Source organism: Centroberyx gerrardi, chromosome 17 (assembly GCF_048128805.1).
Source record: "Centroberyx gerrardi isolate f3 chromosome 17, fCenGer3.hap1.cur.20231027, whole genome shotgun sequence".
NCBI lineage: Eukaryota > Metazoa > Chordata > Actinopteri > Beryciformes > Berycidae > Centroberyx > Centroberyx gerrardi.
The window spans coordinates 10,021,445-10,049,048 of record NC_136013.1 but is presented as its reverse complement, the minus strand read 5'-3'; the positions used below and the strand labels follow the sequence as shown (position 1 = coordinate 10,049,048).

General features: G+C 43.2%; 1 protein-coding gene across 1 annotated transcript; it reads right to left on the bottom strand.

Moving 5' to 3' along the window:
- Positions 1-241: 241 nt before the first annotated feature.
- Positions 242-27,604, bottom strand: ddhd1a (DDHD domain containing 1a). The gene is made up of 13 exons (XM_071902206.2): positions 26,292-27,604; positions 23,816-23,992; positions 13,299-13,427; positions 12,297-12,444; positions 9,133-9,242; positions 8,424-8,530; positions 8,001-8,263; positions 6,896-6,971; positions 5,925-6,074; positions 5,515-5,579; positions 5,156-5,328; positions 4,057-4,251; positions 242-3,904 (listed from the first exon to the last, which is right to left on the bottom strand). The coding sequence occupies exons 1-13, from the start codon at positions 27,145-27,147 to the stop codon at positions 3,717-3,719; spliced, it is 2,637 nt and encodes an 878-aa protein (XP_071758307.1). The 5' UTR covers positions 27,148-27,604; the 3' UTR covers positions 242-3,716.

Genomic DNA, 27,604 nt, shown 5'->3' with positions numbered 1-27,604 from the left:
GTGCCTCGGAAAGAATTTGATCCGACTTTCCGATGAACAAATAGCTCTATTGTCCTCCAAAATCAGTCTGGAAACAAGTAATCTTTCCCTTTGAATATTATGAGGCCGTCTTCCTCTGATGCTCTTCACCTCCTCCTCCTCCTCCTCCGCAGTACTTTTGGCCCCCAACAGACTCCAAATTCAACATTTCTCCCCCTAGTATTACCCGTGGGACACGACAGGATAATAAAAAGTACAGTCATTGTATCCAAAAAAGAAATGCTTTAATAAAAGGAAATAAATACAGTGCTTCGGATGGCAGTTTGAATCCATTACAGGCATGGGTTATTGCACAGCTAGAGACAGACAAAACACTTTCCAGGACTTTCCTTTCTAAGTTAAAGTAACAGTCATATCTGAAACAAATTAAAGGTATATTTTGTTCAACTCTCCCACAATAAGTTCTAACGTGTATTTCTCTTAGGTACCCCTAACTGTTACTGATGTCAAATGGATGTGGGCCCTCTGAACATTTAAAAGTTCGGACTGTGAGACACTGCAGACACACCTGTGACAGAACTCGATACTTTTTCTTAACCATGGCTTCAAATTGGTCTCAACCAGAGTGGTAACAAAACATGTAACAACAGACGTTTCCCTGACGTTTGTGATGCCTTTAACAAGAAAAAACTATCCGGTCACCATTTAAAAATAACGAAAAGCTGTGCAGTAGATGCTCATGTAATCAAATTCTCATTGTGTCTAGATGGCATTTCTCTCTCGTTGTCTCCAGTTTAGTTGGTACATTTTTAGCAAGCTGAGAGTGAATATAGTTGACATTCTGTGCTTGAATCAAAGTGAGAGTGGTTCACCTTTAAGAATGTGCTGTAGTGAAAAATGTGCAAATTTCAGATACATTTTGGAAACACACAGCCATATCACAAACACCGACAACAATATTGTTGAGATGGTCTGTCTGCCCCGTGGGCTGTGTCCATACCCACCCAGTGTGATTTTAATGCAGAGGCAACAGTGGAACTGTTCTTGTATTTTCCTCTAACACAATGCAGTAGCGGTGTTCAGATTACAATAGTATAAGGTCTACAAGGTCAGTAGCATGCCTGCCTTTGGAGTAACAAAGTAGGTTAAAAGAGTTACAATCACTGACCATGTATCTGTCAATGCTTTGTGACACGCGCTCAGCAAAATGAATACATAAGAGCAACAGAGGGCGATGTCTACATAATTTCTGTGCAATTCATAGCTGATGAATATGTGCAACGTCCACCAGATCACATTTAGAAACACTTTCAAGTCACTTTCCCTTATTTCTTACTACTTCCATGACTTTTCGGTCACTTATCTGGTCCTCTAAAAGGCAGTCTGGTCTCGGTCTGCTCAAGTCAATAGGCCTTTGCTCACATAACAGACATGTGCAATGGTCCCAAGTAGCACGTTAAACACCAATAAATGGAATCCATTTCAGCGGTGGACCAGTCCACAGCCCTTGATTGTGTGAAATAGTAAAGCAGCAGCTTGCGCCATAACAAATCAAACTAAGCTTTTTGATGTTAACTATGATAATATAACAAAATAGTAGGACACAAGGAAATTTGACACTGACAATGATCAAGTCTGACACATGTAACTCCACAAAGATTAATCTGAGGTTAGTTCCGTTTCTTCATCCATTGCAATCGTCTTATAAAAGATTTCATTAAAAATCCACAAACAATCAAGAGTGGTTTTCTAGTCAGTGGAGAACACAAAACATTTTCCGAGATGTGTGTTGGCACTCTCTGCAATGTCCTCCTGTTCCAACATCCAATTACCATTAACATGACACCATGCAGAGTGAGTGAGCTTTGTAACTTCTCATAATGAGTCATAAACATATTACACACTTTTGCATAATCATTTCTGGGTGTGTTTTCAAAAAAGACCACAGTTGAAAAAAGATCCTAACCTCTATTATTACTGGAGAAATGCCCTTATACATGCTCTCATAATCCTAAGGCAAGATTCATACTTCCCAGCGAAGTTGGGTTTTTAGGGGGAGAAAATGGTTTGCTGTCTCCAATTGTTCACACTTTTTCTTGTTTGTGGGGGATATTTCCAAGTAGTTTACAAGATGTGTGAATTAGGCAATCACACATTTGTCCAATCACTGGAAAATGGGCAAAGTTTCAAGAATAGACCCTTCCTCCATGCAGCTAAATGGATAAACTGGCATAGATGTGAATGGTAAAGTGTGAAGTGGCCAACCTCCGCCAGGCAAACCACGTCTTCTTGGATTATGAATTAGCCTCAATTTTAGAAGCATTGAAGCCCACCAGCGTTAAGAAACTAGACTCATCATAAAAGATATTTGGCCACCAGTTTGAATCCCATTTTACAAGATGAGATCCAAGTTTATATTCACAACCGACCAAAAAAATGGTTATGAAAAATATTTTCTTTTCTTTTTTAGAAAAAATACATCTATAATGTTTCATTGATTTCATCTGGACATCAATGTAAACATGTGAGTGCTGAAGCATCTCTCCATAACTTTTCCGCAACACAGAAGCATGGAAAATAGTTTGAAGGAGTGTCACTGTTTTGTAAATGGTCAAGGCTCAAAATCAAAAAAGAATGACATGTTACGATATGAGCCTCATGTGGTTGTAAACCTCTCTAAATGTCACACAGGGACCGCGATGATGTCATGAGGGTGTTGAGCTGTAATGTTCTTTGTTCGCGCCAGAGAGCCATGCAGTCTCTCGTACCAAAACAAAAATTGTCACACCACATCACCATTTAGTTCTGAAAAACGAATCGCATAAGGAAATGCTGTTTTAGTGAACTGTGTTGCATATAAAAATGGCTTTTTGGGGATCTTTTAATTGGTGGGTTCATTATTCACACAATGGTAAAAAACGAAAAGAGGCAAACTTAATCATGGGGTGTTCTTGAAGATTAAAAAATAAAAACACTAGAACGTTCGTTGTCTCTTCTCTATATTTCCCCAAAGATTATTAAAGGGAAAATAAAATGCCCTAAGTTTTTGTTGAAACATATTCTACATACTGTATATAGCATTGTTTGGCTAATTTTGAAAGGCATTGCGTTTGCTCTTTAACATTAAGTTTTTGAGATGTAGTAGCATACAGTTAAGGTTCTTATTTTCTTTATAAAACCACTAATCTCTGACAATCTCATGACTGCCTCCTTCATGTCAAAGTAAAGGTAACAGAGCTGACATCATCACTGAGCGAGGTTCAGGCTTGTGTGTCACAAGGCTCCAAACAGAGTCTGTGGGAGAGAGGAGAGAACTTGGGCTGGGTGGGGAACTTATGAATACGGAATAAACAGGTTGCAGTGGTTTCATGCGAGTTAAGGTTGGGGTCCTTTGGGTGCAGTGGACTCTTCTGCATGTGTTGGATCATCCTCAATGACCTCTTTTACTCCACATGTCATATGGGGCGACTGGTCATAGCGGCAAAGGGTTCACCTCCTTAGGGGTTCCTGGTCCAATAACTTCACCCTTGGGGTGAGCAATTGTGTGCACAAATCATACAAAGTGAGACAAAAGTATATGTCTTGGAGTGAAGGTATGAGTCAGTATGATTTCCAGGGGTTAAAAGGCTGGAATCAGAGCGAGATATAGGGAAAAAAGAAGCAAATCAGTTATGTGAGTGTGTGTGTGTGTGTGTGTGTGTGTGTGTGTGCGTGTGTGTTTTAGCGGACGTGCAATCTCAGTCCGGCTCCAGGTTGTCTTCTGGCGGTTCAGAGGTTATCTCTCTCTGCTTGTATATGAAGGTCAGCAGGAAGAGCGCTATGTCATGCGAGCACCAGTAGCCTGTGTGTGAGGTCACTGCCGACCAATAGCGGCTCTCCACCAGACCCTCTCGGAGCTCGAAGTCGATGCGCCGCTCCAGCTCCACTGGAAGACAGAGAGAGAGAGACAGTTTATGCCCCTTGACCCTCGACTGTGTCTTAAAAACAGTATAAAATTTTCAATCAACATAAATGAGACTTTCTGTATGTTTGGTGAATTTCGATAATATTTAGCGCTGGATAGGTAAGTGAACTAACATGTTGTGTCGGCGATGGTGGAGGTGGACTGAGTCATGGTGGAGAGGCCGTATGCTGATTGGCTGTCTGTCCGCTTCTGTTCCTCTCCCTCAGTAGTGGCCCCCCCATCCACTATTGACACCGAGGGCTGGCTGCTGGAGCGGGAGAAACGAGAGAAAAGGATGCCTCCGATGCCTTTCCCTATGCTAGCCGCTCCTAAAGCGAGGGAGAGTGGAAGAAAGAGAGAGAAAGAAGAGGATGTAAGGCATGTTTTACAATGACATGTTTCTAAAAGTATAGGAGAGGCAAAAGAGTCCAACTGTAAGAGTCTATTCTACATCTCTCCACATGATGGCATAGTTGAGACAGTGCTGTGGCCGAGGAGACATCCAACAAAACCCATTTCAGATATGGAGAGGAGAGAATGGATTTCACCTGCAGAGTGAGGTCTACCTCCACAGTGAAATGTAATTCTCTCAGCTGTTGCTCTGGGCCACCCACTGTCTATATATGCAACTATCCATGGGTAGTCACACCAATGGATATGATTTGCCCCATAATACTTTCTAAAGGAAATGTGGAAAACAAAAAGCTCTTTCAACAGGAAAAAACCCCCAGAACATATGTCCCATATTAAGAAATTATCCAACCGCACACTGTGAGGCTTTGCTGAAAATGTAAATCACATCTTTATTTTTCTCACAGCATTTGCAAATAGGCTTATAAAAAGGAGCGAACAATGCATTTCGTTTGTTGCTTCCTCATAACATGTCCCTATCTTCTCTATCCCAGATATTTCACCTACTGTAGTCTTTCCCCACGCAGTTGTGATAAATGAATGGGTATAATGTGACCCATTTTGGTTTTATTCAGCAATATTACAGCTGCTCTGGACTGGTAAGCAGTAATGAATAATAATTATATTTAGATATACAGTTTTACAGCTAAGATTCTTAACAATCAATTGAGATTCTGTCTTACTCTATAAACTGACAGATAAACTTCATAATGAGAGCCAGCTTTAAAACCTATTCTAGGATAATGACAGATGTTGCATGAGTCTTTCAGGTGCTTTATCAGAGCTAAGTTTTGGACCAGAATAGTGATGGTCGTGCCTTACCCAGTATGCTGGCCTTGCCCAGGCTGGTGATGGACTCTCCATAGTGCCTGCGGGGCAGGACAGGGGAAGTGCTAGGGCTGGGGATGCTCTCAGTGTCAGATGCTGGGTCCTTCACTGGGTTCAGGAAAGTAGGCCGAATCTCATCGTAGGGTGTGGGATTAGTGGCACTACACCTGATGGAGAAAACAAAATGCCAACATCCATAACATATTTATTTGATAACATATTTGGATACCCTGAAAGCACAATTCTGCGTCTGGCAGCACGTCAAGGTGTTAAGTAGTTTTATGGCCACATGAGAAAATAATTGCAATGTCGCTATGAGACGTCAATATAAGACCGGACATTCAAGTTCTTACCAGTGTATTTGAACAGGTGCAACGTTGCTGTAGTGTTTGAGGATGAGGGGCTCCAGTCTGTAGGCCTGAAGAGCACAACAGAAATTCAGTTACCACAAGGATAAACTGACAAGACTAGGTAAACCGTATAAAAACAGGTAAAGTGCATATTTTAATTATCTATTTAGGACAGTGGTCTTTCGATGCTTTTTAGTTGTGGAGAGAGAGAGTGAGAGAATTACAAAGGTTTGTTTAGTTTAGCAGAGCACTGTCAGTGGGGATTGCACAGTAAAAATTCTTCCTATGTAAAGCACACCCTAAATGTGTGTGGGCTAAGTCAACAAGGATAAAGGAAAAAAAATGAGATTTGCTATCATAACCCTGAGTCAGAGTGCATCCTGCATGGGCTGGGGCAAACGGGGGAGACTGACCACAGGGTCTGTGGGATGGAAGACATTGAAGAGCCTGTTGCAGATGGAGGTGGGCAGGATGTGGTCCTGGTGGCAGCTGGTTCCAGGGCGGATCCCTCTCAGGGCCAGGAACACCGCCAGAGGAGAACCCATACAGAAGAAGTTCTCCACCTGAAAGACAAACGGCACAAAGATGACACAAATGTCCTAAAGGGAGTCTTTGGTATTGATCTGGGTAGGGATGTGATTTGCTCCTACTTAGACTGTTTCAACATGAACCTTGATATGCAGTTAGAGATTCAATACAGGTAAGATATCTTTGAGCAGGTCAACAATTCGATTCAAATGCATTCATTTTTTGTATCTGATACGATACAGCTCAAAATTATACAATTTGATGTGATTCAGTGCCATGAAGAGCAATGCAGAGTTTACTTATGCTATTATGGTGCCGTTATTTTGAATTCAACATTATCCAAATAACTGAAATCTGTGAACCTTTGCACATTTTGCTGTGACACATAATGTCCCTTTGTTTGATATTTCTCTTCAGCTTGATAACAACTTCTCAATCCCTCACTGAATAAGTACATGTGTGTTAAGAAAAAGCTGAGAATAATTATCATGAGGATCACCAGCTAAAAGACAAATGATACAATTTGTTTACGAAACCCCCAGCTTTCCCTCGACCCGTATGTTTGAGTCAGTACAGCCATATCTTGCACACGTAGCCCAGTCTCCCCAATTTGAATCTGATAATCATTACTTCCCAAGACCTAGGTATGGATTGGCTTCTTAAAACCATGCACCAACTCACTAAATGGGAACACCACTGAGATTCAATATTGAAATGTGTATGTCTGCAACTCAGTTTGGATATGCTTATTTTATCATCTTTGTCTTCATCAGCAAAACTCAAATTACTTACTCTGCACATTGCAATATTAGTTATCTATCCAGAATGCATGACATTGTGACTGAGTGCATTTTACCTTAAATTTAAGGGCTGGGGGTGCTGAAGGTTTAGAGGCTTCCAGGCCAAGGAGTTGATCTTCCAGCTCTCGTAATCTGTTAGAAGAAGAAAGGGGAATAATGTGAGTTAATTACAACCTCAAATTAAACTTCTCTAAAAGCACAGCTGAACAATTTCAATATAATCTATATACCCCTTCTTAAAAACACACCTATACATTACTACTATCCCAAGCCATCCAGACACACACACACACCTTGTCAGTCTCCCATCATCTACACCAGACTTTTTCCCCCTCAGGCCCCCCTGAAGCCAGGCACACACTACATGACTGTCAAAAACCTAAAGAACAAAAGATCTCTGTACTGCTCATATTAAACAACCGTCTTTCCTGTAGTTTCTTGTCTCGGTGATGCGGTGTTGCGCACGCTAAATGATACAGCACAGACAGGGAGTCACACATTCAAAGACTCTTCACTTGGATTTGGTTGTGAGGGATCTTGATACCTCGCTGTCTCACGTAAAAAAAAACATAAAATGTGCTAAAATGGAGCTTGAGAAGAAAGAGCAGCTTACTGTGTGCACTCATTTGTGCCCAAAAAATACAAAAAGAAGAGGGCTTAATGTCGAATTTGGAGGAGAGAATAGTTGGGGAGACGTGGGCAGCATGCATTGTTTGTGCTGCAGAGAGTTGGAGGTACATTATAAAGCCCAAATAGTGAAAATCATCGAAACAGCTAGCTATGACAGTGCATTTTTGATGTTCATACTGCTGCTGAGCAAGCTTTCACTGGCATTTACTGGTAACCGTTCTCAAAACTCAAGCCTCCGATGACAAAATCAAACATGTTTGAAAATCTCTGGATGACAGGGTTAGGGCCTGCCTCTGGCTCAAAGATGGGGTCCTCCGGCCTCTCTGACCTGCTCAAACTTAGTGAGCTTCAATAACGGCTCCGACATGGGCATTTTGACAACAATAGTGCATTGTTTTGTCCCAAGTTCTTGATCTCTCCCTCCAGTGTTTACCCCCAATATCTTTGGAAGACCCCTAGTCCTATATTGGAGGCCCCCTAGGGTCCCTGGCCTCAGGTTAGAAGTGACTGATCTACAATAACTTGCCCTACCTATTCCTTGTGAGCTGCAGCTGCTGTAGCAGGTGCCTCTCCTCGTAGGAGATCCAGCGCAGGTCCAGCTCCTCTTCCATGGCGTGGTGCTCCTGCAGACAGAAGCGCACAGGGTCCCAGCCCGTCATGATGTCAAAGGTGATGACGCAGCCAAGGGAATGGGACACAATGGACACCTTGCCTCCCCTTTCCTCAAACTCGGGGTTCCGGGAGCAGAAAAGCGAGTAAAGTCGGTTCAGCTCCTGAGTGAGGCCCTTGGTAATCTAGAGAGACGGGACAGGGAAAAGTTGTGGAAAGAGAAACAGTGTGTCAAGACAGGTGGTTTCTGGAAACAAATATTAACACAAAAAGACTTGAACTGCTACAAACGTTTATCCATGGGAATACATTGTCCAAGTGCATGTGTGTGTGTGTGTCTCTCACCTCATCCCGGTAAAGGGGGCTGGTGTAATACATGATGTCCATGGCACTGCTGTTGAGAAGGTCTCTCAGTCCTCTCACTTTGTCTGGTGTGATGGAGTCTACCGTATCTAGGGAAACATACCAGCAATATCACAGGACACAAAACAAAATGAATGTTGCATGTTCTTATATTTATTAATCTGTGGAATCAAATCACTTTGGGGGTGTTCAAAGAAGTCGCCAGAGGCATATTTGTGAGATTTAATATTCTGTACATGGCCAAATGTACTCGTTTTTCTTTACCCGGCTAAGAGTTGGTGAGCCCATGTGCTCTTTTTCAGCAACACCCTGCTTCATACTCATAAAGTTACAGACATTTCCACTTGCACATAATTACAGATCTTGGTCTATATCCAAACAAATGAGCATGTTTAAAACAGGTCATGGAGTTACTGTTGCCTGTGGATCGAAAAACCTGACCTAAATTGTCCAAGCCATTAGATCACCTTGTAAATCCTACAATGGATGCTTACAGCTCTGCTCAGCTTTACTCAATGGGATAGGACACAGTGACACATGGGTATGACTTATAGGCCTATTATACATGCTGTAACACAGGACACACATCAAGGACAAAGCACACCATCTCCTACCAAAGTTACTTGGCCAGACAAACAGACATAAACACACACACGCATATATACACATATATACACACACACACACCAACCTCCATCCAGTGCCAGTTTGGAGCGCCACTCTACAGGCAGGAACTCCACATGCTCGTCATTGTGCTCTGAAAAGTGTTTCTCCTCCATCTTCCTCACCGCCTCCCTCAGCCTGAACACACATTTAACAACAAAGAACCTATATGAGGACAATATTGTACACAAATACTGACCATCCCTTAAGGTAAAAACATATCTGCTGCTTATATTTACTCGATAACGTAGGTGTATCTCCATGGTATCATTATGAAATGCTTTTGTTCTCTGGGTAGCAGTGTGTAATAATTAGTGGTCCTGAGTGCATGAGTAACATCCCTCTACTCCCCCCCTGCTACAGGTCAACTAGGGAGTCTGTGTTTGCTCGCTTTCTCTCACAGGCTTTAATGACTGTCAGGAGGAGAGGAAAGACGTCCATTTTACTGCTCACTGATGCAGCAGCTTCCCTCCTACGGTACACACACAATACAATGGCCGCGCTGCAACTAGTCCTATGTGGAGTAGCGTTAGCTCGCAGGATACACTAAATACACAAAGAGAGAAATAGAGTGGCAGCTGTTGATGGGGGCAAATGGAGGTTGAGAGTGGCTTTTAGGTGAGCCGGTCTGTGACTAGGGCACCTAATGCAGGCTCTGATAGGATCTATCTGCAGGCTAGTGTGTCTGCAAGGGAACTTTAATGCTCTGAAGGTTGAGCGCAGCCATCCAGAGCTTTCTGTGCTGCACCCACAAGGCTTCCCTAGCTTTTAGGTTGGCATTAATTGGGCAGTGAGTGGCCTCACACTGACTTACTCTGCTTTAAAGCAAATAGGCTGGAGTGCCTCATATCTAAAGCAGGCTAGATAGTAAGCTAATGGAGCTTCACTAGGCATCATTAGCTAGCAGAGGGTGGACAGACTGAGTGCCAGAAATGTGTTTGATTGTTTTAACAAAAACCCCATATGACAGCTTGAAGAGGATCATAGTGAGAGGCTATTCTGGGGTGCCTGGCTCTATCTAACCACACGGAGGAAGCATTCACGACTATTTTATCACAAGGTTGGAGGAGTGAGGGGCGATGCAGAGAGGAGAGACATTAAGTGAGAGATGGAAAAGCCGAGGATGATGGGGCTGGGGAAAGGGCAACAGGGGTAGGCTGAGAATGGGAAGTAGTGCAACTTCTGAGTGGTGCTTTAGAGAAAGACAGCAGGGAGAGGGAAAGGGCGCTGTGACATACAGGTTAAAGGTCAAAAGAATGCAAGAGAAAAGGGGGGAGAGGAGAGAGGAGAGAGAGCAGGGCACTGAACTTGAATTGGAATTAATTCAAGTAAAAAACAAAACAGGGAGCTGGCTAGACATGTCTGGTTGATCTTTCCTCTTGGGGCTGAGGAAGGCCTGTAGTGTAATCCACAGGGAGCTGGGAGTGAGGCTTAAAGTGAACTGCGGCCTGACTTGGTCTACTTTACCTGCTTAGCTGGCCTAAGCCCTTGGCAGTGGCCAGACGCTAACCTTGTAACACAGAAACACACACACGCTCTGCTCTGCATGTTCTGTACTACTGCCTGTCGTGTCGTGGACCACGGCCAGCACACTTATGCCATTTAGACCGCCAGATATAGCCCTACATGTACAGCTTTGGTCAGTTGATCTTTATGTGAGGAACTACACACACGTATATAAATACATACACAAAAGGACTGCACCTAGCTTAGGTAACGGTGATCAGCATTGATTTTTACGTCAATGTACTGATGAGCTGCAATGAGACTTAATCGGTATATTACTGCTCAGACGGGAATATTTTGAATAACTTGTCTTGTCATGTTTCTAAAGATAGGACTGTGTGTCTTGCCCTGTCATTGTAACTGCCTCGCTAGACGCCCGTGGGTTCTACACAAGTCAATTATCTCCTATTGGGAGAGTTCATTAAAAAGGTCAGCCTTTTGAGAAAAACAGTGAGCACAGCAGGAGAGGACAAGGAGAGTGAGCGATAGATGGAGAGAGAGGGAGGGGAGCAGAATGAAAGACAAAAGCTGCAGGTGGAGTGTTGCAAGTTAAAATTGTCTGGAGAAATGCTTGAACTGACTGACTGACGTCATAACAGACGCACATGGAGGGCGTGGGGGAGGAGAATCAGCCGTGGGTGGTTTGGGATGAACAAAGTAGAAAAAAAAAACGAATACAAAAGAAAACATGAATCATAGCCCATTCAAACCACATTCATATATTTTAGTAAATCTATGTGATACTCCTTATTCACCCCATCAGTAATATGCCACTTATATTCAAATGCCTTAATAAGTTGATTTGTAGTGGGCATGGGACAAGGGCTGCAGATAGTTTGACAAAATGGGTGTAGCTGGTAGTTTTTCACATTCTCTGTGTATTGATGCAAAAGTGATTAGGTCTCTATGAACATTGTAGTTATGCATTCGGTAAATGTGGGCCAGTGACCATGGTGATAAAAGACAAAATAATCTGCAATCAGCAGAATCTGTCAGACAGGACTATATCTAACACTGTTCATCAGTAGAAAAACATTTCAAACATGCAGTATTGAGCAAGGTCAGGAGGGCAGGGAAAGGAACACACGTGAGCGGGCAAAAATCTTATTATATTTTGATAGGAACAAGATAGCATTAAAAGCTGTGTGCATGTGATGAGAGAGACAGAGAGAGAGAGATACAGAGTGACAAGAAGTGAGACAGAGCGGGGGGAGAAATGACTAGTTGCAAAAGCCAGAGAGAAACACAGAATGAGAGTGAGAGAGACAGGAAGAGTTTGGAGAAGATACAGAAGAAGAAACATCATGTCCATTCAGGCTCGGGTGATGAATTGTGTCATGTGTTTCTGCATAACCCACCAATGTCAGTCCATTTATTTGCATTCCAGATAGATCTTTGTTATCATGTGGTTGCATTAACTCGGATCTGATTTGGTCAGTGTGTAAATTAAAGGTAGAAACTGGGCAGGCCAACAGCACAGCAAGTTAAACCAGATCTAAAAGGGATAGAAGTTCTCCTTTATAAGTCTGCTTTAGCCCTCATGACAGACTCTAATGGGGGGGGAGGGGGGAGTGAAAAGACTATGGCCTCATGGACATGCAAAGTGGAGACAACAACATGCATACAGGCAAATCCTCATTCAAACCATCGACCTCTAATTAAACGGAGGACAGCGCTGCCACTCACATTCCAGTGTTTTTAATGATGCGCCCCTGGTCCATCTTCTGCCCTATGCCGTGGACCACAAAGACAATGTGTGTAGTCTGAGGGGGCCGGTCCTCCAGGGAGGCTTCCTCCACATAACCACGATGGAGCCGTGTTCCACTGCTGGAGGCTGGGAGAGGAGAGAAGGCAGGATTGGGAGAATCATTACTTAAAGAACATTGTCTGTACAATACTGTCCTTTCACCAGAGCATTATAAGCCTGTCTAGGTGCAAGCTAAAAAAATAGAGATGTACAGTAGGCTATAAATATCTCAGTGATGGTAACGAGCTGTTCTGAGTCCAAAGGGGGCCAGTAGGTGAAACAAGGACTCCCGCTGTGACTGTGGCTAAGACTGTGTGGTAGCAGCTGTACTGTGCCTACAGCACGCGTCCTTATTTAGAAACTACAGTCCAGTCCAGTCATGTGCTGTGTGCCAAAGCGATGGGAGCCAATGGGATTTGCTGCTGTCTGGACAGCACTAAGGAGATTTCCCATCACTGAGCATTTGTGTGTCAGGGGAGATTGAGATAACCAATGCCAGATCCTCCTTTTAATCTGTGAGCAGGGGATGAAAATGTGCTGTGGAGCCGGGAGATTGCAGATCAGATTCCATACAGATCAAACCATCAGACCTAGGGTCAAACTCTAGTTGCAATCTTTTCAATTACTTTTGGGCGTTTGTTTGAACTTAGCCTGAAAATGCCAGATGGATGGGGTGTGTTTTTCTGGGCTAATCCAATTAACAGATTGGACTGTACACAGCCACATTCAATCAATTACTGAAGGATAGCATTCAAAACATATACTGTTGTGACAGTAGATTTGAAAATAATTAACATACATGTACAACCACACATTTGTGATCAAAAAATTGTATATCCACCTTATCATATCCATTTATCTAATTGGAAATCAGAGCAGGGTAACTTGATATTATATTGCATAGCATATTCTGAAGCAGATGACAGTAGGTGATTGCTGACCTTTGGAGAATCCCAGTTTCTGGGTGACGGTGCGTGCAATTTTGGAAGTGGTGGCATCGCTGTAGAGATAGACCTCATCCACACTGTGCCAGTCCACATGGGTTCGACTCAACTTCAGACTGTGGATGGCTGCAGGGGGGGCAGTGACAGAGGAGTGAACGAATGAATGGATAGAGGAAAGAGAGGAAGACATTGGCAGGTGGTGATGAGAGTTTGACAGAGAGAAGGGCAAATCAGGAAAAGGAAAAAAGGGTGAGGGAAATAATTGGTTGACTGATACAGAGGGAAAACGACCCAGAGTGATTAAAAATGTTGGACATCAGGGCCAGAAAGGAGAAACCATGAGTAAAGGTAGAGAGAGATTGAACACATCATTAGAACTGTACTCAGGTGTCAACATCTTGAACACAATACAATATAGCAAAAGTCTAGCATCAATCTAGTCAAACAGCTCAATCAAATGCAGTCCAGGGCATTGATCTGCAGTATCATCAGAAAAACACATCACATCATCACACAGTATGTCTGCATATTTCAGCTCTTGCTTGTCCATCCTGCTTGGGTATCATCATTCTGGGGTGGATTGTAGACAGTTCTGCATTTGAGATGTAATGCCATGTAAATTCCTTTTCACTTATAATTTTTTAATCTTTCTTTTTCTTGATGTGTCAATTTGAGATGCAGTCACTAGGGCAAGTAAGAGCAGAGGTATGGCTAGAGAGAAGACACTATTCGCTTCAGAAGGCAAGAACGATAAATGAAACTGGTTGACTTGAGTGAGCGATTTCTGTCCCTGCAGCTTGTCCTTTAGATGTCCTGCGCAGCCGAGTTCATCTGGATGAGGTGGGTGGAAGGCTTTGGCGTTGTTCCAGTGCACAGTCATGGTTCTTTGTACTGCTCAGAACCAGTCAGGGGATTAAAAACCCTACAGAACAGGGCAAAGTACTTGGAGGGAGAGGTATAATGTTGCTTATTTTTTACTAGCTTGAAGTAAGTATTATTGTGACATATAGACTGTGGGAAATATAACTGTAGAACAGAAAATTGCATATTGTAATTATTTTTTGTGCTTCAAAAAGCACACTGTGAAAGAAGACACCCTCTGAATGTGTCTTCTGTACATATGTGCCTTTCATAGAGAGAGAGAGGGGAAAAAAAGGACCAGGGAATCACTTAATACAAGTGTCACGCCTGTGCATCCTCTCCACCGCTTCTGATCATTTCAAGATTAGTGCTAATACAAAGGCCTGTGCTGGCAGGCAATTAGATATTCCCTGCTAACACACTCTTTAACCAGGCCTGTAGGGCAGAAATGAGCAAGGGGTATAGCAAGCAATTTCCTTTTAAGTTCAGTTTTCTCCCTTTCTATCCCCCATTTATATTAATAAAACAGGAGGCATATCAACAGAATTAGACGAAACCCTCATGGTGTGCGGCGTGTCACATGCTGGGCCTCTGTGGCCCAGTCTAGGCTAATCTCTTCATTAGAGAAGTGGTGGGTAGAGTCAGGCCAATCATGGGAGCTGTAGTTCCTGCTTCTCCACTCAGCCCTGCTCTCCTGTCTGAGGCCAACCAATGGAAAAGTGAATGAGTTTGTCACAAGGAATGGAACTGGTGGAGTGAATGGCACTAATCCCATTTGGTGGGGGGGGGACAGAGGAAAGGACACTTGGAATGATTTAGGATTTGGGACTATTTTTTCCCAGACAGATAATACAATAAAGTTGATGTCCATTGAATTCAAATACACTGGAGAACCTGAGGGGAAAGATTTGGTAGTATTTGCAGATTCCTCAGTCACACGTTTTCATTTATCATTGCAGATCCTCAAAGGAAACCAATTAGGAGCAAAAGAAACACATGCTTAACATCTACCACAACACAGTACATCATTGTACTACTCTACAACAGCAGCAGCAAGGGAGAATAATTAACTCTTCCAAGGAGAAGAGCGCCTTTCACCATCCAGTTAGGGATGAATCTCAATCAGTTTAAAGTGGCCTCCTTTCCTCATCTACTCTCCTTCATATGCACTCACAAGTGAAGACACAGGAGAGGAGAAAAGCAAGATGGCAGATGCCATGAGACCTGTACACTTTGTCATACAAGGAAAAGTGATGTGGAGACGGACGGAGCCACTTCAGACTGTTGAGCTATACCTGTAGTCTCGAGTCCACTGTAAAACAGGAGGTCTTTGAAACCAATCAGAATAGGACATAACTGGAACTTTTCCAGTTAGCCAGCCATATCAATACTGAATGTAAGCTAGCTGATATAGATTGGTGAAAATGTAGCCAGTAAAATGGAATGATGCTAAGGGGTGGTACAATTACACTTCCTGTTTTACAATGAAAGTGCAGAGCTGTGAAAGGAGGGGGAAGGAAGGTGGGGTGGGGGTGGAGGAATCAAAGTGTGCAGAGGATCTGGCAGTCCACCACAAAAGGTTAAGAGGTTTACTGAGGGAGTTTTTCAACACTGCCCAGGAGAATAACAGAGGGACACAGGAGGACAGAGAGGGTTAAAAACAGGGAATGAGAGAAAGAGGAAGTGGGGAGGGACATGGTGAGCTGTTGGAGGAACAGAGAAACAGGGAAATGGTGTGAGAGACAGAAAGAGATTGGGGAAGATGCAGGGAAAGGAGGGGGAAGAAGAGATGAAAGGGCAAAGCTCCTTTCCTCGCGTTAATCACAGATACGGTGTGCTAAAACTGGCTATTGTTATGATACTGGTTCGGGGCTGTGCCATTTGTTTTCTAAGGGAGAGTTACAAGACACCACTTACACACTTTCGTGGTTGAGGCCCGTCAAACATCTCAGCTATGTCCCTAACTTCAAAAGGTTTCAACACACCATGTAGGGGCAGATAAGGGAGTTTACTAGTGTGATCATATTATAAAGTGTACTACTACTACATCTTGAAAGACCACCACGATGTGCATAATGCAAGGGAATCCATAAACTTTGGTAATGTACAGGCCTATGTAGGGGTCTGGTTTGGATACTAGGCTTTAGGTCAACAGCCCCTTGGATTTACTATGAGATGAGGACACAGACCTCTAGACCTCTCTATTCAGCATTTTTGATGGGGTTCAATGCACCCAGAACTAGGGCAGCGCTGTACCTCAAAGAGGCCGATTCTACACAGCGCAACACGCTAAGGCGCTATGCTACAGGGCCTCAATGGCTCCTCTGTTCAGCTCACCGCTTCTGCTTGCCTCTCAACAGAGAGCTTTGTTCATTACCCTTAGAGCGGGAGCTGGTGATAGCAGTTCATTAATAATGTGGTCATACTGCCAGAGAGGAGGAGAGAGGAACAAGGAAGAGAAGAGAAAGAGGGGGGGAGACAGGGTTGGATAGATAAACGGGGATAAAGGAGGATGGCTTTTTTGAGGACCAGCTTATTTAGCCCAGATCCATTGGTTGGGGTGTCTATAGGCCAACTGACTGACTGGCCCTTGTGGGTCGTCTCTATGGAGTGAGCCATGTTATCCACTCACTAGCCTAGCAAATAGATGAGGGTAAGATGTGCAGGTTTCCTCAAAAAGCAGTAATAGCAGTAGCAGTAGTGCCCAACTCTGGGTCACAGCACAGAGGGAGAAGTTCTAGCGACTAGGCCCAGTTTAGGCTGTAATGGAGAAGTGGGATAGCAGCCTAGATCCATTTTTATACAACCATTTCTAACTGAGCCCAGGTCTAGTTCTACTTGAGCTGTGCTCATAGGTATGAGCCACAAGAGAAGGGAAGATCTAGTTCCACAGAGCTAGGATCTACAAGGAGAGAGGGCATAGGCTAGCAGATCTACTGTAGTAGAATAAAAATAAAAATACTTTTTTTTACAGTACCTTGGCAGCGTTTGCGCTTGTGACATGTAGTTTTAGCACTCGTCTGATATCCACTCCATTTGAACAGAAAAGGGAGGTAGAAAGGGGGCAGGTGGGAGAGAACTAACAACCAAGAAAGAGTGAGTAATGGTCATAGCCACGGTGTCAGTCACACAGGCTACCGCTGTCATCACTCTTGGACAGGGCCATCTATCAAGTAGCGCTGCTATCAGGTTACCACTTCAAGGCCCCGGACACAGAACCTGTCCTGGATAACTGACAGAAGCTGGTGGCTGGAGGTAGATATCATGGCATGGTCCAACAAATAACCTAGGGCAACGCCTTAGTAATAGGCTGGGGTAAAAGTACGGATGAGGCTAGAACCCAAAATGCAACGCTGCTTGAAATATGCCCAAGATGACTGAGGTAGCATCTAAATTATACTCATTAAAGACATCTACTGCCTTTACTTTATGGAAAAGACTAAGAAAATGACAAAAATTTAAGTTTTCTTGAAAATTTAGTGTGAAACAATGGAACTTTTCTGAAAAACAAGGTAGCCTTACTAAATGAAAAACATTTAATTTGCTCAATAGGTTGCCTAAGCGTGCTTTGAGGAACAAGTCATTTGGTGGAAACCAAAGGACGCTTTCCTCACACTACATGACTAGTGAAAAAGCCATCAAAGAGCACACAGACTACAAACTGGTGTACGTTTCATGTCAGCACAAAATTAAAACACATTGTCTGAAACCTAACAAGTTCCTGATAGTATTGAACAGTACTAATGTTTCATCTCTAAAAAGGTTTCACTTCCCATTTGGGTGAATGAATAATTTATCCTTGCATGTTAGAACCGTATCAGGGAAGAGACATCCTTGAATCCCACTAATATAGAGGAAGAAACAAATAACTTTGTTTTAAAGATGTACTGATATATCTATAATATTGTTCTTACTTGGAGCTGTGCAAATGAGCAAATGAAGCTGTCCCAATATCGATACTTTAATGATATGCACTTTGGCACGACAAAATACTTTTCTGGCGGGAGGACAATGTGTGCAGTGTGCCGATTCTTTGAGCTCAGTACAGATGATTCTTTAATTGGAAACTGCCAGCTGTGCCAGGCTAAGGTGTCTCTGGCAGTGTTGAAAAAGAGACTGTCGAACAACCAGCCAGAGACAGGAAGTCCTATTTTTTATTCTGGCTAGCTTGATACTGGGAGGTGAAGCTGACCAAAGTGAGAATGCTGAGGTGTTGCCGTTTGTGAAAAATAACTTTGTCCTCATTTTCTATTTTCTTTTATTTGGCTGAGGATTGTTATACAACGGTCACTGCATAATCTTACCAATTTCATGTAAAAATGCTACTGATGCACTTGTTGCTGCAATTGTTTTAACACAGGCCAATACTAAACGACATGAATGCTTGTTAATTGAATAGTACTTGGATCGGTACTCATATTGGCTGATCTACTTAATAAAGTACTCCAAACATTGGCATTGGTTCAAGAGTGACAGATGGCCTAGTTGAAAAATTTTCAACCAATAACAATCACTTGATAAGAAGACTGAATTAATCATGGTATATGGTAATTACATGATATGTATGAAAAAGATTTGCTTTGAACTGATATGAGTAATTAAGATCCTGCACTGACAAGAAGTAGTGTAACATTTTTCAAAGTAGAATATGGATTACACTGCAACATACTGTTTGATGGCTACAAAATTAAATTGTGTTTTTTCTTCAAAAAATGAGACTACAATAGCCAAATAGGTCAGTTCCCTACACTCTTAAAGACATACACACAGAAACACACACATGCATGCACACAGAAACTAAAAGTAGGTTCTTTTATAAAATAGCATAATTGTTCATTAATCATTTGTTGTATTGCCATACTGAGTGCAATTCATATACCTATATGTTAATCAGAATTAGTAACTACACAAAAAATTACATACTGGCTGAACATCAACATCAGACAAACGAGACAGGGGTTTTCAGGGTTTTCTACACAAATATAGAGTCACTGTATTAAGCGTAAGCAGAAACAGACGTCTGAGGATCTGACATTTAAAAGTCACCATCAACATTTGGTAATCAAATCAGTACTAGTCCACAAGCCTAAAATTTGGCCAATTCATTCATTCCGTGATCACACAGGGATCAGACTTGCAAATGTCAGCAGTGCCTCTCTCAGCAGGGGTGAGAGGCTGAGGAGGAGAAACCTGCTGAGTGCACTGGAAGCGTTAGTACGCAGTAAAAGCTATCCTGGCCACCAGTGAGGTCCATCTGGGCAGAACAGCACTGATGGATCCATCCATAAACAGGCTTTCCCTGATGACCGGAATATCCACTGTCCACAGTATCCTATCACATGGATAATGGATAAGAGACAACTAACCCTCATTTGTGTGGTAGCCTGTAGCACAGAAGTGTATTACTGGCACTGTTTGCAATTTGACCTGTATACTGGAATACTGGTGTGAATGTCCTTTCGACTGGGGACACACTACACGACTTTCAGGCCAATTACAGCCACGATTTGGCCATTACAACTGATTTCCAAGCTCGACCAAGCGAGTCTGCGCTAGTATGTTGCAATGAACAGTCAATACAGATGATCTTATAGTGTATGAGGGTTAAAGACTTAACTCTTTTGTCCCCCGGTCCCGTTGGGACGATCACAATTATTTCAAAACATATTTGACTTTTACAACTTGAAAATGGACAAGTCTTGATGTAGTCCTGCAGTGTGAGCTGGTCAACGACTCAAACTTGAATGGACAATGGCAAGAAAAGAAGCACAAAAGAAGGAAAAACATACAGGAAACTTGAAAGAAAAATGCTCCACCACCACATTTGTTTTGGTTCTGTGTTACAGCAGTGCTAGATCTCATGTTTTTGTGAGACTGGGGGTATGTGTGATGTTAGTAGTGTGTGACCCCCTAATCCACCTTGTTGTCAAGTGGGTGCCCATCTACATCATGAGATGTCCAATCTTCTAACAGTGTGTTCAGTCGTGTAGTGTGTTCCCAGCTTTATGTTTCACCAGTACAGCCATGTCCAGTGGAGTGATGTTCACACAAAGATTAGAGCTGGTCTGCTGGTATGGGGGGCTTTGGATAACTGTTCATCTCATCATCCATCAAAGCACATTTTGAAATACTGAAATAATGGTCTAGGCAGCCCTGAACATCACTAATCTTGCTCAAAAGCAAAATAGCTCAGTTTCACTATATGATATGTGCTGGCTGAAATGAATGTAGCTATACATGAGTGTTCACAAACAAACATTTAGGCCTTGCCTACCTCAAAAGTACTGAGTGTTGTCTTGACACATGACCCTGTGCCCAGCCCGCTGGGCGTTGCTTTGGTTTGCCCTGACGTTCCAGAGGCCTGACAGACTGGGACACGCCTCACTGTTGTCAGCAGTGTTACTACTCTACACATGCAAATCACACACATACACATGTTCTCCCTAAACCACATACAACCACTGTGTTTCAAATAGGAAACAACGGTCTAAGGTGAAAAAGCATGGGATCCTGTTGCAATTAAAAATAATGTGTTCTATTTTTTTTCTTTTTTTAATTCCGTGCTCTGAATAATTATAATTAATATTTCCCTCAATGGGGCTTCTATCTAAGGCAATACTGCTAGTTCATTGGCTCCGTATGTGTGTGTGTTTGTGTGTGTGTGTGTGTGTGTGTGTATTTAACTAACCACCTATTTCTATAACACTCCACATTCTGTGGTTCATCGATGTTCATACTGCAATGAGTGTTTGTAAGTAAACAAACGCCTTTGAACCAACAGTAAACATTTGTCGCAGTGTATTGAGGGAACAATTTACCTCCTCTCTCTCCCCTCTGATTAAGAGAATAAAGTTGGACTATGCAAAACAACATATTAAAGAGAGTCTATCATTCCATCAACTATAATGCCCCTGTGGGTGTTTTCAGCTTCAATAGCTGAAATAAGCACTGTGAGTGCTTCTCTGCTGCCACACGGTTCACCATCTGTGACCACCGTCAACATTTCTCTGCTCTTAAATAGCAGCTATCACTCTTCAAAGGAAGTGGCAAACAGTAACACAGGCTAGCCGATAAGAGCCAACAAATCCGGGAGAGGGAGAATGCATCAATCATACAATCTTTACTTCAAGTACCGGCCTTTCTCTAGTAGAAGAAACTATGCAATGCATAAGTCTCCCTTTCTGTGCATATACAATTCCTTAATAATCAGCAGAAAAGTAATCTTGGACCATGAGAGGACAGGACATCCCTGCATTTCTTCCCCCAATAGTCCTGCCCGCATTATGATGTTATGCCTGCATAGTGCATACCATGCCGGTATGCCTGCCATATGTTTTTTGCTTCACTAAGCACTCTCAACTAGCTACTGAGGCACAAGGAGAAGGGGGGAGAGAGAGAGAGAGAGAGAGAGAGGGAGAGAGAGAGAGAGAGAGAGAGAGAGAGGAGAGAGAGAGAGAGAGAGAGAGAGAGAACGACAGTGAAAGAGACAAAGAATAAGAGAGGGCGGGGGGAAGGTAGATACTGCAGTACTGTCACAGCACAGCTCCCTTTATGATCCATTCATCAACTGCGATATGGTTCAAGGTAGCCTACTTACAGCTCCCACTGGCTTCAGATTATTAGTTCCAAGACTGAAATGCTCTACTGTAAAGACTGCCTGTAAAAAAAGACCTAAAAATGCTGAAAACCTAACCCATGACACTGGAACTAACATAACGTCTTACTCATCTTGCCTATACGCTCTGATAAATGTAGATGCGCAAAACAGTCTGCAGACAATGTGGCAAGCTAGGTGCCAAAAAGATGCTGAACGTTTGCACTTCTATGTGTTAAATGATATTATAAGAGCATGTAAAAATAACATAACTTTGGGGTTTTAATAACATACACTGTGTAAAAATATGAATACATTTCTAACTCCATGACATGGTGAGTAGAACTGTACTGTAAATTCTACCCTGCGCATTACTCCTACACACTGAGCAGACAAGCTGAGCTCATGTGATCTGGAAGGCCGTGTGTATGTGTCTGTGTGTGTGTGTGTGTGTGTGTGTGTGTATTGTGCAATGGAAGGGCATTCATCCAAGTGTCACGCAGCCCGGTGTCAAAAAACCCTTTGGCCTGCCTTTGCATCGTATTTCAAACACCCTGCAGGCAATTCGATTATGATCACTTTGTCCTGTGTGACTGAGTGTTTATATGCCTACGTGTATATACAACCTTTAAAGTCTGTGTGTGCACACGCACGCTTGCGGAATAAGGGTGACCTCCCCGTCTTGCCACAACACTCATGTGATTCGGTTTAAGGGACGTGCCTGTGCCATGGGTGGTTAGCTATGAGTACATAACACAGAGGGTGACAATGCAGACGAAGACTGGCCAACCTACTGAAGCCAGTCTCCTCTGCTCTGCTGATAGCTTTATTTATAGGCCTTTATAGCTTCTGAGTAGGGGAGAGTGATCATGTCCTGGCATGTCAGCTATAGCCCAATGTACTAGAGACTGGCGGCGGGCAAATCAGAGCACAGGCTGGATAGATTTGCAATATACATGGATAGCCCATTTAAGGACTGGCTGAGGGTTTGTTTGATTAATAGTGATTCAGTGAGTCATAATTAGGTTATTCAAATAAATTCAATCAGAGTTACAGGCAATCAGGATTCATATGACTTTGCTGCCATTCACTAATTAAGGCCTACAGTATACAAGAGAAGTCCTTAGCATTGGATGAAAAATACTCCATGCAGTAGAAGATATGCTGCACATACAGCTGCAGACATACTTGTTCAAATCTAATCCTTGTTGTTACAGGTTTCTGCTTCTCACACACACACACACACATTTGCTCACCTTTTAGAGTGCAGTCTAAACATTTTCTCCCTCTCTTTAACAGTTGCTCCATCTGTTTCTCTCTCCGTTTCTCTCTCTCTCTCTCTCTATTTATCTGTCACATTCACACACCCACACATTCATCACCGATGAAGGTCCTTGCCAGAGACTGTAGATCTAGCTGCCTTCACAAGACTGCTGAATTAAAGAACCTCTTTCCCTTTCACAGCTAAAGCCTGCTACATTACGCCTGAGTCATGAAACATGCCAGAATGTACGAGCTGCACCTACTTTATATTTGGATGGCATAATGAAACCTACACACCCATAAATGCAAACACCTGCTCCATTCGTTTCCCCTTACTGTGCATCGATACTATACAGCAGACAGGGCTGCCACATAATTCACAATTTATGACGCCTTTCTTCTGACCTTATTGTAAAGTTGATGACTTTCCTTTGTAATGGAATCCATAACTTACCCAGACAACACCTAAGGGAGAATTTCATCTCCTCACTGCTCTAGCACAGCATTAGACTACAGGCTATATCTGTATTCTTTTAGGAGAGGCTGCCTGCCTGGAATATGAATAGTGCAGGGTCAGTGCATCCACTGGCAAGAAAGTATACATTTTGGGTGTTGCTGATGAGCAACAGAGTGCTTTGGCCTTTGTTTCAAGCCAGCTCCAGCCCATCTGACTGTTCCACTAAGTGCATCATTAAATCTAGTTGTTATCAAGTTATTAACTGCTTTAATTTATTCATACTTTAGTCAAGATTATACTATCCCTATTCTTCTACCCACAGCCTTCCCCTGCTCTCACCATCTTTGCTATCGACAGTCTTGGCCACCACATCCGTCTCGAAGGTATCCTGCATCTGTTGCCCACGGAAACAGTTCAGGTGCTCCCGCTCGATGAGGTCACTCTCATCCTCATCCAATGGGAGCCAGGTGCCGTCGATGAACCACTGGCCTCGCATCACTGGAATACGGTCCTGTTCTGTAGACAGTGAAAACAGGGAGGATTTAGAATCACAGATAGATAAAAATGGAGGGGATGGGCATTTTCAATTTTTTTCCCAAATTCAATAGTGACAACGCTTAACGCTTCTTGTATGTAGTCACACCAATGTGTTCCTCGTTAAGCTAACTTAGAAGCTATAAATATGAATTGTTGACACATTCAAGTACTTTTGGTTGGAAATAATTATGAAAGATTTGATGCTGTAACAAAAGGAGCTTTTTAGTGGGTGTTGTTTTATTTAAGAATGCCAAACAATAACATGATAATACATCACTTCATCACTAACATAGTTGTTGACATGGATTCCATGCTTTCTGCCCCATAAATGACACATCTCAGCAACTTGGGTATCCTACAAAACTCCCTATTTTCCCAGTTTTTACCACTTTGTTGGGTCCATGTGCACTTCTAATTAAGATATTTCTGAAAGCAACTGAAGGCAGTAACAACAACACTGCCAAGTTATATGCTCCCCATAACAGGTCCTTCTGAATTAGGCAACAGCTCATAAATAGCTACAGAAAATCTCAAAGAAAATTACACCAATAAACATGGTGACATTTAAAAGAAGTGAAAACAAAAAATCACCACCCTAGTTTATTAGGTTTGAGCCTAGTTCTTGTGAGGGAAAAAGCCTTCTGGGGAGAGGCGCTTATGGAGTGTGCCACTTACCCCACAGTGGAAAACCCTCTCTCAGTCGGCACGGAGGTGGCAGGAATGGCAAGGTACCGTTTGGCGAGGACACTAATCCTCTTCAAACAGTTTTTGTGTTTTGTAGTTTGAGTAATGTTCTGTTTCATTTTGGTCTGCATCAGTAGTCCTACCCAGTAAGAGTGTTACTACAGTTAGGCTACTTTAAGAGTCCATCGACCAGTGCTTTTTGTTTAAGTGAAGATAATAAATAATTGAAGAAGCCTAATTGTTGTGCATTATGCAGTCTTAAAAAAATGGATGTCAAAAATCAATTTCAACATCCATTTCAGATAATTTGACTGCTCGTGCTCAACCCTGCTTAATACTAGTCAGGATGACTTTGGATGAGCTAAATTCAGATCTTCAGTGAACTCAACAGGCATGGCAAATCCAGGAGGGCCAAGTCTCAGTGGCTTATGGATAGAGGCCAGTTTTGATTACAGTCTTGACTGGCACAATTAATTGATTTGCTGGTGGTGACTAAGAGCATATTCACAGACCTGTATCTAGGCCTATTTTTGCAAAAGATAGAGGCCTTTTAGCCCATTTCTCTACAGAGTGGGAACACTTATCTGCCCAAATGTAAAAACACATAAATACAGTCTCATTAGCAGTCACTGCAAAACAAGTAATAGACAAGTACAGCACTACACCATAGGGCAGAAGATAGATACCATTCACCCATGTGTTAGGCTTGCTGATGTCTGGTCAGAGAAGATAAGTCTGTGGGCTTCACATAACTGGATGTTTAACGATAACAATAACACCATGTCAGCACTGCAGTGATGTAGGCCAAGCTGAAACAGTACCTACATCCACAGCGGGAAGATCGAGGAAAATAACTGTCTCTCTAACTGTCGCTTTGTGTTAACCTTCAAAAGAACTCGGTCAGTTAACCATGCATCCCTTCAGGGAGGTCAGGTTTTCCAAGGCTCTATAGTAACCAGCACCACCACCATTGGTTCCCTACCTCGGTTGCCTTTTCTTGGAAATCTCCATGAATTAGTTAGCACGGCTCAGCAGAGCTCAATAGAATGACTGCCTGGGCTGTGGTGGATGGTGCGAAGAGGCCACTCTAACAAATTACTGGGCCAGTGAAAGGTGGCACAGATGCCCAACACTGTGACACAATGCAGGACTCTGTAAGAAACGTACCTGAATGAATCGGCTGCTTGCTAGGTTGCATCCTCGATAGACGAGCTATGCCATATACTACCAAAGGCATACTCATGGTGATATTAAGCAAACACACCTATCTAAAGAGTAGACAGGAGGAGGGATGATGGATGCAGTTGCCTCTGAATAAGCATTAGACTTTTGAGTGAGTAGGGCAGTAATCTTCATGCTGTGAAGCCATTCCATTGCAGAGAGTATATGGAGTATATGTACACAGCAGGAACTAGACTTAAGAGATTATGGACACTACTCAATCAACATCTGGCATGGGCTGGGAATTGGCAACAGGAGCTACATGACAATTTGTGACTACTGCCGTCCCAAAATACTGTGTCATGGGTTTTGCAGATAGATTAATTCCATTTGATACACTTATGATAGAAGGCAGATGTTTTATGATACTCACGATTCCAGTAAACAGGATAGCACTCTCTGTCTTTGATATCCACCTCATAGAGCCCTCCCCGGACACACACAGCCTCTATACTGATTTCAATGTTGTCAGGGTCTCTCTCATCTGAGGACACGGTCGGTGTGTCCAAGGACCCCCGGTCTCCATGCACACTGCTAGTTCTCGTCTCCACGGGCACTGCTCCGTTTCTCTCCACCCCGTTCACCCCTCTGCCCTCCACACCATTCCCATACTCTTCTTCGTCCCCCCCGCTGACCTCGGAGTCTGCTGTGCCCGGCCGCTTGGCAGTGTCAGGGTTCATCTCGCAGAATTTACGGTACATGAGCTCAATTTTCAGCGAGTCGTGCCCAACAAAAGGCTTCCAAGTTTTCTTGTCCTCTTTGTAAAACCACCGCACCTCCTCGGGGCCGAGCTCTGTGACAACCTCGTTGTAGCGGTGTCTTGAGCTGTTGGACCTCGACCTCTTCCTGCTTTCAAACAACGGACCGGTGTTATTTCCAGCATTCTCGTTGTAGTCCAGAGAACCGCCGTCGAGGTAGGCTGCGGCTGAACCCCGGCTGTGGCAGCCGGCAGGGTAAGCCTCGTTCAGGCCCAGCATCAACCCGCCCTGCGTGGCATGATGTCGGCCGTGCAGCAGGGGCAGGTGTCCATCCAGTCCCGACTGGACAGAGGGCATCCCTGCCTGCATCGTTTCACCCATGGTCTTCTCGTAACAGCACAAAAACACATCGTTTCCCAAGTCCCAGTCCTTGTTGTTGTTGCTGCTGACGCTGACTGGTGAACCACTATTGTCGGTGCTCAAGGAAGAGCTTAATGTGGAGGGTTTAGTTGTAACGTTAAAACTGCTCATAATGAGCAAACTAACCTATGCTATCTACCTCGTCTATCCCCTCACTTAAGCCAAGATTTGGCTACAAACCTACGCAATATCACGAGATGTCATGCTAGTCAGTGCTCAAATAAAAATTTCAAGTAAAGGCAGCTTCAGACCAGCTTCCCCCATTGCCTAGCGTGCACTGAAGCTATGTTAGCTTGTTAGCTAGCTAGGTGGCTAATGAAGCTGGTTGAAGAACTCAGTGAGGCTGTTCTCGCTAACTGCCGGGCTAGCTTAGCAAGTCTCTAACGTTACAACCGGAAACCTGTTCGCCGTTTTTCTACTCCTCCACCTGGCAAAACCAGTGTCAAACCACTCTCCACCTCACAGCAGTCACCGAGTCGCTTCAGTCCAGCTTTATAAAGGTAATTTTACAGTCATGATACTTTCCCTCCTCCCCTCTCAGTGGAATCTCGGTTCCCGTCGTATCTAA

Excerpts from the sequence above, each read along its gene's own strand:
- ddhd1a (XM_071902206.2), bottom strand. The coding sequence starts at position 27,147 with ATGAGCAGTTTTAACGTTACAACTAAACCCTCCACATTAAGCTCTTCC. Across the intron at positions 12,445-13,298 it reads GAAACTGGGATTCTCCAAAG|CCTCCAGCAGTGGAACACGG; the intron begins GTCAGCAATCAC and ends CTCCTCTCCCAG. Across the intron at positions 6,972-8,000 it reads CTGCAGCTCACAAGGAATAG|ATTACGAGAGCTGGAAGATC; the intron begins GTAGGGCAAGTT and ends TTCTTCTAACAG.